Source organism: Grampus griseus, assembly GCF_964374135.1.
Source record: "Grampus griseus genome assembly, chromosome: 1".
Lineage (NCBI taxonomy): Eukaryota > Metazoa > Chordata > Mammalia > Artiodactyla > Delphinidae > Grampus > Grampus griseus.
In genome coordinates, this window is record NC_139017.1 from 137,782,772 (window position 1) to 137,795,261 (window position 12,490).

At 52.3% G+C, this 12,490-nt stretch overlaps 1 protein-coding gene across 2 annotated transcripts in view; it reads right to left on the reverse strand.

The window, feature by feature from the left end:
• The window catches only part of ACOT11 (acyl-CoA thioesterase 11), a 45,825-nt gene extending 34,603 nt beyond the window's left edge, over positions 1–11,222 (reverse strand). The window contains exon 1 of one of the 2 annotated variants that reach the window (XM_082671428.1): positions 10,940–11,221. In XM_082671428.1, coding sequence (XP_082527554.1) covers positions 10,940–10,972 — 33 coding nt within the window. In that variant the 5' untranslated portion in view covers positions 10,973–11,221. Of the gene's footprint in view, positions 1–10,939 lie in introns of both variants that reach the window. The other variant, XM_082671430.1, reaches the window with a different exon arrangement.
• Positions 11,223–12,490: the final 1,268 nt, after the last annotated feature.

Here is a 12,490-nt window from a genome sequence, read left to right on the forward strand (position 1 = left end):
AACCAAGCAGATGAAAATGAACATGATTCACACTGTCAGGCTGCATTTAAGTTTTTCTGTTGCCACCACTTTGTTCTATGTGTGCCGGCGTGGCTCTAGCTTAATGGTTGTTTATGCAAAAATGGCCTCATGGTTTCACCTAACCACAAGCACAACAGTGGCAACTCCCGCTGCATCCAAAGGGCGCCCTGTGGTTGCTGAAGGCCTCTGAGGAGGTGAGCGGTGGGGACGTGTTTAGGGCAGGAGGGATTGGGTGGCAGGGAAGAGACAGCCTCTAGCTGAGGCACGGCAGGCAGTGTGAGGCCCAGCTCTGTAAGGGGGAGACAGAGCGGACAGGGAGTGGCACAGCACGGACAGCCAGGGAGTAGGGGCGACAGCGAGGGGGCCAGGCTACTTGTGGCTTGGGTGACAGCCCTCTGGCTGCAAATGTGAGGGCTGGCAGGGTCAGAGGACAGGAGGGTCCTGGTAAGGAATAAAACCAAGACCAAACAGGAGTGGACAAGGTTAGAAAGAGGCTAATTCTGGCCCGGGATCAGCATCAACATTTTTAAAGACCCAGACTCTCCACTCAGGAATAGACAGTAAACAAAGGAACGAGATTGTTTTAGAGTGAAAAGTACTGTAAGAAGGAAAACAGTGGCACTATTCACAATAGCCAAGACATGGAAGCAACGTAAATGTCCATCGACAGAGGAATGGATAAGGAAGACGTGGTACTGTGCTCGCTTCAGCAGCACATGTACTAAAACTGGAATGATACAGAGAAGATTAGCATGGCCCTTGCGCGAGGATGACATGCAAATTCGTGAAGCGTTCCATATTTTTCCAACAAAACATTGTGAAGCAACTATACTCCAATAAAAATTAATTAAGTACTTTACATAATTATTTTTTAAAAGAAAATGCAAAGTATTTCTTAAAAGAAAAAGAAAGTCAAAGTATATGAATGAATCAAAGTATATTTCAAGTTACTGGCATAACTGCATGGAAAAATAAGAAACTGACTTTAAAACTCATGATTTTGACTGTATATCCTTAGTGGGACTTATCCTAAGAAGAGAAAGGGGGCTTTCTTGGTGGCACAGTGGTTGAGAGTCCGCCTGCCGATGCAGGGGACACGGGTTCGTGCCCCGGTCTGGGAAGATCCCACATGCCGCGGAGCGGCTGGGCCCGTGAGCCATGGCCGCTGAGCCTGCACGTCCGGAGCCTGTGCTCCGCAACAGGAGAGGCCACAACCGTGAGAGGCCCGCGTACCGCAAAAAAAAAAAAAAAAAAAAAAAGAAGATATGGTACATATATACAATGGAATGTTAGCCATAAAAAGGAAAAAAAGAATGCCATTTGCAGCAACATGGCTGGACCTAGAGATTATCATACTAAGTGAAGTAAGTCAGACAGAGAAGGACAAATATCATATGATGTCACTTATATGTAGAATCTAAAAAAAAAAAATGATACAAATGAACTTATTTACAAAACAGAAATAGACTCACAGACATAGAAAACAAACGTATGGTTACCAACAGGGATGGGGGAGGGGGTGGGGATAAACTAGGAGTTTGGGATTAACATATACACACTACTATATATAAAATAAACAACAAGGTCCTGCTGTATAGCACAGGGAACTAAATTCAATATCTTGTAATAATTTATAATGGAGAAGAATCTGAAAAAGAATATATATATATATATGTATAACAATCCCGTTGCTGTACACTTGAAAGTAACACAACATTGTAAATTAACTATACTTCAATTTAAAAGAATTTTTTAGAAAGAAGAAAAACAGCATATGTGATAGAGAGAGAAGGTGGTGGACCTGAAGGAACTAATTTAGGTTGATTCATCAAGGAGACTCGTGGCCAAGATCTGAATGAATGACAAGCAGGAGAGATTGGGCAACGTTCTGGGGGCACAGGGTCCCAGGCAGGCGAGCAGAGGGTGCAAAGAGCGCAAGGAGGAATGGGAACAAGCTTGGCTGCCAGAGGACCGCCAGGGGGGCCAGAGTAGGCAGGGCAGTGTCAGGAAGAAGGGAAGAGACCGGGAAGAGTCCTATGTCACCCAAGGCCTAAGGTCTCAGTGGAGTTTGGATTTTACTCGAGGTGTGATGGGAAAAACTGAAGTCTATGAGTGGGGAGAGAGTGATCTGACCTGCATTTTAAGATCACTCTGCTGGGGACTTCCCTGGTGGCGCAGTGGTTAAGAATCCACCTGCCAATTCAGGGGACACTGGTTCGAGCCCTGGTCCAGGAAGATCCCACACGCCGCGGAACAACTAAGCCCGTGCTCCACAACTACTGATCCTGCGCTCTAGAGCCCTGCAAGCCACAACTACTGAGCCTGCGCCCCTAGAGCCCGTGCTCCGTGACAAGAGAAGCCACTGCAATGAGAAGCCTGCGCACCGCAACGAAGAGTAGCGCCCGCTCTCTGCAACTAGAGAGAGCCGACGCGCAGCAATGATGACCCAACGCAGCCAAAAGTAAATAGAAATAGTAATATAAATAAATAAATAAAATATCTTTAAAAAATAAAAAAGATCACTCTGCTGTTGTGCGGGGGCGGATTGCAGGGTGAGAGAGAAGCAGCGAGACTCCTCCGTGGGCCCCTGCAGTCTGAAGAGAGATGATGGACCCAGGAGTATGGGAGGTGGAGCCAGCGCTACATGCTGAAGGCTTCCCCGTGTGAGAGCGAGAGAACAGGAGGTCGTGGGGAGGATCCAGACTTTGGACAAATGGCTGGTAGATGGTGGTGATGGTTACTGAGTTGGGAGAGACCAGGGGAGAACTAAGTAGGGGTGGAATCAAAAATTTTTGAGATCCTATGAAACACTTAAAGAGAGATGTCAAGGAGGATGAATGTTCAAGTTTGGAGTCTGCTGGAGAAAAGGCTGCACCTGGGGACATGAGAATACTTGGGCTTTAGAATCCACAGGACTCTGCAACCTTGTGGTGGGTCAAAGGTGGCTGCCAATTCTTTCCTACTCCTCCCTAGACCCCAGGGTGGGTCTAATCCCCTCCTCTGGAATCTGGATCCCCCTTAGTGACATTTCAACTGGTGACTTTTTTTTTATATGTGTTGGGTCTTTGTTGCTACACGTGGGCTTTCTTCTAGTTGCGGCAAGCAGGAGCTACTCTTCATTGCGGTGCCCGGGCTTATTGCGGTGGCTTCTAGACACGCGGGCTTCAGTAGTTGCAGCACCCAGGGCTTAGAGCACATGGGCTTCAGTAGTTGTGGCACACGGGCTTAGTTGCTCCATGGCATGTGGGATCTTCCCAGAGCAGGGATCGAACTTGTGTCCCCTGCATTGGCAGGCGGATTCTTAACCACTGTGCCACCGGGGAAGTCCTCAACTGGTGACTTCTGAGACCAGATCATGAGAAGCCTGGCAGCTTCCACCCAGGCCTCTTGGAACTCTTGCTCTGATGGAGCCCACTGCCAGGTGGGAAGTCTGACTTCCCACTGAGACCTTCATATGGAAAAGGCCCCATGTGGCTCCTCAGAATGACAGTCCCAGCTAGAACCAACCTTCCGGCCATTCCCACCAAGGGGCCAAACACCAGTGAAGCCATGGTGGACTCCATAGTCCAGCCCATCCACTGGCTGAACACCACCAAGTAACCTCCATCAACACCACATAGAGCAGAAGAGTCACCCAGCCAAGCCCTGCCCAAATCCCTGACCCACAAAAATCTCAAGATAAATAAAACGGTTCTTGTTTTAGGCCACTAAGTTTGGGGATAGTTTGCCACACAGTCATAGTAATAGAACAGACATCATCCAAGGAGAGAGCAAAAGAGGTCGGCTGGGAAGGAGAAGCCTGCAAGGGAGCCAGAGAAGGAGCCCTGAGGTGGGAGGATCTTCAGGAGGAGGGGCGCCTGTGGGTCCAAGGTCAGAGAAGCTCTAAGGGGGCGGGAGGAAGGGCGAGAGAAGAGCCCATTAGAGTGCATTAGGAAAAGGATGAGAGGAAAGAAGTGGAAGCAGGGACCACAGAAAACTCTTTCAGATTCTTGTGGGAATGGGGAGCAAAGAAACAAGGGAGTATCTGGGAGGGGACATGGGGACAAGGGAGGGGTTCTGTTTGCCTAGAGGCAGGAGAACAAAGAGCTCGTTTGTGTGCTAATGGGACAGAGCCAGTTGTGTGCCTGAGAACCGCCTACAGCACAGGGACTGCCCAAGAATTGCTCTCCCAGAAGCTCAGAAAATCCCTTTTTAGAAATCTATGGCTGCCATTTACTGTGCACCTACTATGTGCCAGGCCTAGTTCTTGGGGGTCCTTTAATTCTCAAGTCCGCCCTGAAGCAGGAGCCCTCATTTTACGGCTGAGGAAAAGGAAACTCGGGGAACAGGGAAAGATCCACTCAAAGACACATGACCAGTAAAAGGTAGAGCAGAGACTGGACGTGGGCTCTTCTGACTCCAGAGCCTGGCAGGGGTGCCGCAGGGGGACCAGTCCTGGAGGGAGATCAGATCCCCCAGCCCACGGGACTTATGAGACAGAGCCTGGCACTTGGGAGACCCTCCATCGGTTTCCTCCCTGCTCTCCTGCCTTCCAGGTGATACAGAGAAAGAGCTGGACGGGAGTGGTCCCTGGCCAGTCCATCCCCCACTGGGCTGTGGGGATCTCACCACCACCCACCATCACCATCCCCCCATGCCTCTGCAGAGGGCCTAGCAGGCTCAGAAGTCCCTCCCAGTCTCCTGTTTGCCTCCCTGAGAACCAGTCTGAGCAGGGGTGAGACACACCTTCTCTTAGTCTTGCAGCCTGAAAGCTCTACTTTTATCTTCCAAAGTAAGGGCAGGCAGGTGGGGACCAGGTAATCTCAGTCCCAAGAGGCCCTCAGGGTAGGGGTGGAGGAAGCAATGCTGTACTTGCCCCTTCCCTTGCCCCAAAGTCATTCAGTCCTTGGGCCCCCTCCTCTCCCCAGGCCCATGTGTCCCACGTACCCCACTGCTCTCAAAGCCTGTAGGCAGGCCGTCCAATCTCTACGTAAATGCATCATGACACTAACCTCTTTGGCACAAAGCGGGCTCAAATGACAGGGACCATTATTACCCCCGTATCCACATGTTTCGGATGAGGAAACTGAGGCTGGGAAAAGGTAGCCGCTAGCCACTAGCCCAGAATGAGCCGGAGACTTCTGACTCCAGACACCATCCCTCCCACAGCTCTGGGGGCAGTATCCCCAGAGAAGGAGAGGAGCTGGGTCTCTCCATACCCTCCCTAAGTGATCAAATGGAAATTGAGACTCACCTGGTTTGGCTCAGCCCTGGAGTGTGCTGGAAATCTGAGGCTGCTTTAGGAAGACTTGAAGGCCACTCCCCTTCCAGATCTCTGAACGGATTCCAGGCCTAGGAGCAGGGCCACACCTGGCTGGGCCGCACCCCCAGGGCGGATCACAGCCTGTTCCAGAGGTGGAGTTCAGCATTGCCACCAGCAGTGAGCATCCCATTCCAAATGATGGGCCTCTCTGTGGCACAGCAGAGGTGCTGCCAGCCAGCCTGCTGACTCCCTGGACTTTTGAACTACCAGACAAGGTAAAGCACATACAACCACTTTCTAGACTGTAAAGTGGGTGTACATATGAGGAGATAAACTCCGTGAAAACAGGAGCCAGGCCCATGTCTCTCTAGAGTCCCAGGGCCTCACTATTTTTTTTTTCCAGCTCTATTGAGATACGGTTGACAAATAAAAGTTGTACACATTCAGGTTGCAAAACACAATGTTTTGATATACGTATATATCGTGAAATGATTACCACAATCAAGCTAATCAACACATCCATCACCTCATTTTTTTTTTTTTTTTTTTTGCGGTACGTGGGCCTCTCACTGCTGTGGCCTCTCCCGTTATAGAGCACAGGCTCCGGACGCGCAGGCCTAGCGGCCATGGCTCATGGGCCCAGCCGCTCTGTGGCATGCGGGATCCTCCCGGACCGGGGCACAAACCCATGTCCCCTGCATCAGCAGGCGGACTCTCAACCACTGCGCCACCAGGGAAGCTCACAGTTACCCTTTTTTGGGGAGAGTGGTGAGGATGCTTGAGATCCACATTCTTAGCAAATTTCCAGTACATAAGGCGTTATTGTTAACTACAGTCACCATGCTGTATTTTAGGTCTCCAGAACTTATTCATCTTATAACTGAAAGTTTGTACCCTTTGACCAACATCTCCCTTTTCCCACCCCCCATCACCCCACTATACTTTTTGGAGCACCTACTATGTTCTAGGCATTTATATACATTATATAATGGCTTCGTATCCATAATACCATTTAATCCTCACTAAACCCTGTGAGGGACAACTATCCCTCTTGCACAGAAAAGGGAACTGAAACCGGGCTGTCTGAGGGCCACGTTGCTCCAGGTGGTAGAGCTGGGATTTTGCTTTTCTCACTACCACAGTTCTTTCTACTCATTCACTAGGCTTCCTCTCCAAAAGAGGTGCTTAATACTTAATGTCTACTGCCATTAATTAATTAATGTCTGATTTGCTGAGAGAAGGTTATTACTATTGAAGAAGGCCCAGGCAGGATACACGTGTTACATGGGCAAGGGGACCAGGGAGAGACACCTCAAGGGGTTACTGCCAAATGTTCTCCCTCTTCCTTGCGGAAAGAGCTTTTCCCACATCTCACACACAGGTGCCTCTGCCGGGACCATGCTTCCTAACCTGGAAAAGTTTTCAAGGCTGAGCTACTCCATCACCTCTTCCAGGGAGACTGCCCTGTCCCCTAGGCTATGAGGGGCCACCTCTGGGCTTCCCTCTGTCACAGCCTGGCCATACTGTGCTCTCATCATTGGTTTTTACCACTCTCTGTCTCCCCATCAGCTTGGGGGAACCTGAGGACAGGTCCAGTCTGACTCATCCCTGTGTTCCCAAAATGCCAGACTCTGGTCCTTTCCATCACTGCCCTTGTGCCACCTCCTACCCACAAGGAGGCTGCTTCTGGGAGTGGCAGGAACACACAGGTCTGCAGCCAGGGAGCTGGCAGAGGACCCAGCCAGCAGCACCATCTGTCCCTGGAGGCACAGGACAGAGCAGGCACAAGGCAGAGGTGTCAGTTCCTCGGCTCAGCCAGGTCAGCCCAGGACAAGGCCCAGCTGTAGCTCAGGGTCAGCCGAGACTTCGAATTCTCTAACTAGCTCAAAGTGACTCAGTGCCAGAGCCTTGGTTTTCTTAGCTGTAAAGCTAGCTGGATACCAGCAGCCTTGCAGAGCTGTTGGGAAGTTTAAACACACCGGACACTCCGTAGGTGCTCAACAAAAAGCTAGCATTTACCATCTCATCCGACCCACTGACCCTGTCATCAACCCACTGAGGAAACTGAAGTCCAGATGAGACGGAAATAAAAGAACCAATATTTACTGTGGCCAGTTATGTGCCAGGATCTACACTCCTCCACTGTCTTTAACAAGATCTGCAGGAACAGACCTGGTTCACAGATGAGGAAACAGGTCTACAGGGAGTGAAGTGTGTGAGTGTCTCTAAGGCAGTTATCTGGACTCTTACCACTGTCCAGCTCGGACCCACCTGGACCAGGCACAGGTGAAGGGCAGGGGTGCAGCCTCCCCTAGGCCCTAGGAGGTAGAGGCAGGAGGTCAGCCCTGAATCTGCATTGTCAGTGTGTGAAGGTGGGCAGAGGAGGCTGGCATGGGGTGAGTCTGGGTGTGAGATCGAGGCCACTTTCTCGGTGGCCAAGACAAGGGCTGGAAAAGAGGTCCCAACCTAGCAGGTAGGGGTTCCGAGTCTCTCGCCAGTGGTACAAGCCCAGACACATCCTCTCACTTCTCTGTGCCTTGTCTGCACCAGGGCGCTGATCCTATGGCCCACCTCCCTATTGTGAGGGGTCAGAGGTAGATGGGAAAGCAGTGGGGACCTTCATGGCGCTGGAGGAGAGGAACTCTGATGATGTATTCTCCTGGGTTGCTGAGCTTAGTGTGCAGGGACTGCACACCTTGGCACCGAGACCGGGGACCAGAGAGTCCCCAAAGAGTACACAGTCTGGTGGGCAGAACAATAGGGCCCACAGCACTCCAAACCCCAAACCCTGCCTCCGGGGTCCAGGCCCCCGGCCTGCAGCACATGGTAGCCATGTCTCAGCCCCTTCCAGCTGCTCCGCCCTCACTCTCTCCACTCCAAGCCATGCCAGCCTTCGTGCGGCAGCTCAGATGCACCAAGCTCCCCCCACCTTGGAGCCCATAAATGAATACTATTCCCTCTGCCCGGAACGCTCTTCCCCCATCTCCTCCCATGGCTGCCTCCTTCTCAGCCGCTGGGTCTCCGCTCAGTCGTCACCTGGTCACAGAGCTCTCTTGTGACCTCTCTCATTATTCTCTAACAGTTCTCTGTTCTCCAGACAGCCCGAGTTTAATCTCAGCAGTGCCACTTACTAGCTGTTTGACCTTGGGCAAGTTACTTAACCTCTCTGTCTCAGTTCCATCTTTAATCTGGGCATGGTACCACTATCTACTTCACAGAGTTGTTATAAGGAATATATGAATTAATGCATGCTTGGCACATAGCTAGCATTTATGTGACATTTATTATTACTATTCACAGCTCTTATCACAGATTTTCATTGTATGTTTCTTTGACTACCTTTTCACTGTGTCTCCCTCATTAGCCGTCAGCTCCACACAATAGCCTGGGCTCATCACAGAGTACTCAGCGCTGACACAGGCTAATCCCTGTAGAGGGAAAAACTGAGGCCAGTATAACATCCCGAGGAAGCACCGTTAATTCTGGGAGCAGCAGGATGGGGGTTTGAAGGGGAATGATGGCTGAGCCAGGTTTTGAAGGATGAAGATGAGTCCTCCAGACTAAGAACGCCAAGGCTATCTGCCCATGGCTGAGACTGGGGTTCAAATGTGGCTCCCAAACGGGCTGAAGCTAAGTGTCTGAGTCTCATCTCCTCCTCCAGGAAGCCTGCTGGGACCCCTTCAGCCCACTCTGAGCTCCCATGGCCACCCATTTGTTCACAAGTTTTTGTGTTGCTGCTATATGAGAGGCACACTATTTTACGTCTAAGGGTCTCCCTTCCTCCACCACACAGCAGGGTCCTTGAGGGAGCTGGGCCCCTACTTTTCACTGTCAGGACCAACCTCAAGGTGGTGCACAAACCCTTCACAAACATCCAGACCCCCAGGATGTCGAGGCTGATGGGGACCTCAGAGAACAACCAGGGAGGGGGAGCGCGTGGCCCAAGGTTACATGTCAGCGATGGGGTGAAGAAGAGATTCTAATCCAGAGGTGGCCAAGTGGTATACCCTAAGCCTCCCCACACCCTGAACTAGACCCTGACTGAGGCTGGCGCCGGGGGGCTGGGGAGCAGCATCTCCAGCTGTCCTCGGGTTCAAGGTGAAGCAGGGGGATCGCCACAGGGGGTCAGGAACAACGTGGAAGTCTGTGGGTGCGTGAACACATGCACAGATGCTCACGTCTGTTTCTGACCTTCAGCCACCCTGTTGGCAGCACTACCCGGGTGCAGAGCTTCTCAGGGGGAACTGGGACAAACAGCTCCATCCTCATTCCCAGAGTAAATGAAGTTCCTGGGCCCCCTTGGGAGCTGCCCGGACCAGGCTAGAACTCAAGCAGAGGTTCCCAGCCTCCCACAGGGTACCGGCCCAGGAGTGCGGGACTCTGACAGCTTGCATGGGGAAGGAGAAGGGTCTCCACTGAGAGAAACAGGACAGGTGACCCTTCCAGCACCACCACACAGGCACTCAATGCTCCTCCAACCACCCCAGCCTGGCAGGAGGCTCACCACCTCATTCATTCATTCACATGTGCCGAGTGCTTGCTGGGTCACCCAGTAATGGGTGAAAGCAAGAACCATCCGACTCCAAAATGCTCACTGTCTGCAGTGCCATGGGATACTGACAAGGGCCCCCAAACCCTGTAAAGCAGGGCATGCGGGTTATCTCAGGCCCCCCTTTAACCTGGTTTTCTTTGTCCCCAGTGAAGAGTTTGGTGGGTGGGTTTGCTTGCTTTTCATTAACAGCAGCTTTGGTAACAACCCAGAAAATGGTCTCCTCCTGTATTCCAGGGGAATTTGGAGAATTCAGGAGGAAACAAGGGGAGTCCAAGGAGATCTGCCATGCAGGCAATGATCCAAAGGTGGTGATCAAGGCCAGTTATACAGATAGAGGGAGGGGGTGGAGAAGAGATGTCTTTATTTGCCCCTGCCCCTTTTAAAAGGCTTTTCTCAAAAATGTCTTCAGAGGATGGTAGCTCTACACCCAGCATAGCACGTCTGCCAGTCTGTCCTGAACGCTTCCCATTCCCCAGATCAAAGGCTCCCGACAGGGACCGCTGAGCACTTGGGTCTGTCTGGTGCCTCAGCATCTAATCTCATCCAAAGTCCCTGTTGGGAGGTTCCAGGGAAACGTTCTCTGCGAGGTCACCTTGCAGAACACCTTTCCAACAGCCCTCATTTGATCCTGCACGTGCTCTCCCAAAGAGGTAATTGTCCCCAAGAACACTGGCTTCAGCCTGTCACACTCACTCACACGCACACCCCTAGCCTGTATCTTCTAGCAGCTTCGTGGCCCTCAAGCCCTGAACTCTAAGAGTTAAACACTACAGAGCCACAGAGCTCAGCCGTCAGGCAGAAACCGGCACAGAACTCCATGGGGAGAGACACACACCCCCAGAATAGAATTCCAGACGCAAAGAACTTGCCGAAGATGATTCCACTCAACATAGCCAGCCCTCCTAACGGCCCCTGGGGCTTGTTTGGGGATTGTTGCTTATAATAAACCAGCCCAGGAGTTCTGTGATTTCTCCTTGCAAAGACAGCTAGAAAATGGCCCATGGAAAATGAGAGAAGATGTAGGACTTCTGACTTAAAATGGAAACTTCAGTTCTCTTTCGGGATCCCCAGCCTCCAGTCCCCTCCCCTCTGCCCCCAACCCGCCCCCAGCCCACCCTCCATACCCTTCGCAGGTGATTTCCGACATTCTGGATCATTGCCGCGACACCCCGCTAGCTGTTCGCACCCTCCTCGGAGAGACACCGGTCACCTGAGCGACAGCCCGGCTCCAGCTCCAAATGAAGCCGGTCCGCCTCTCCTCGCACTCCTCCCCGGCTCCCGCCCCTCCTGAGCCAGCCGTTATCAGTTATCGCCGTGTCCTGGCCTTTCCTCAGACTGCCCTCGGGCTGCCCTTCCCCTAGCGCCCCACACGGAGGCTCCGCGCCAGCCCGCCTGCCTGCCCAGTGCAGAGCAAGGAGGGAGGCTGCCAGCTGGGCCACAGCCATGTCAGGGGCCCCTATGCCCACCCACTGCGCACCCAGCCGGACACTCACTGCACCTCCAGCCACAGCCAAACTTCGTCACCCCCACCTCCAGCCCCTGACATCCTCCCCACAGGGACTCTGGCTCTGGGATGGCTCCCGGCCCCAGCCAGTGACACTGGCAAAACAGGCACCGGCTTTCCATCCGTCCACAAGGGGTCAGGCTGGAAGGTGACAGGAGTCTGGGGAGCTGCCAGCAGCCTCCCAGAGAGATACCAGACCCACCTGCTAGGACTCTTCACCCTTGAGGTGCCGCCCAACGCTCCAGCCCACCGGCATCCAGCAGCTGCTGGCCAGCGATGGGGCACACCCCCCTCACTTCCTTAAAATAGGTGGCGTGACTTTTCTAAAAGTGACACCTGCCAAATTCCACCCATCCGCTCCACAGAGTTCATCCCCCTGGGCTCCCACCCCAGCCCCTAAAAGACCATCAGGACTTTCCCTTCTCCCTCTCACTTCTGCAAGGCACATGGCGAGGCAGCTTTGACACCCACATTGGATTTCTCACGACAGGGCAATAAAATCAAGTGCTTGGTGTTTAAGGAAAGAAGGAGGGGAGTGGAATGCAGGCAGGGGAGCTGGGACTGACAAGTGGATGGCAAATAATAATGAGCACCTCACAATAACCCAGCACCCACTGTGTGCCAGGCCTCACCATGTCCTCATTCCAACCCCACCTGAAGGTCGCTGCGGGAGGGTAGGTGAGGTGCCCCAGGTGGCCCAGCTATTGAGTGCAGATCTGTGCTGGAACAGAGGTCAGTCCAATTCTGAGGTCTCTGCCCTTTCCTCTGCCCCTCTAGTCCACTCACCACATCCCTAATAATGTCTCCTCTTGGGCCTAAGACAACTGGTTTCTGGGCCTGTTTCTTTTACTAATGTGCTATGTGACTTTGGGCAAGTTTTCTCCTCTCTCTGGGCCGCCCTGTTCTAGGAGTCAAGGACTCTAATGTCCATCACTGTGAGCTCAGGCCTTACCTTCAAAGAGTTTATGGTCTGTCAGTACTTCAGTGTCTACAAATGCAAAATTAAAGTCACGCCTTAAAAATGGCAAGATGATCCAAGGATGGCACTGAGGATTGGGGCAAGCCGGGAGGCTCTGTGGAGGAGGTAGTGCTAGAGCCGGACTGAAGACTGAATAGGCTGACAAGAGGGGTGAGGTGGGAGGCCTAATGGGAACAGAACAGGATGCAGTCA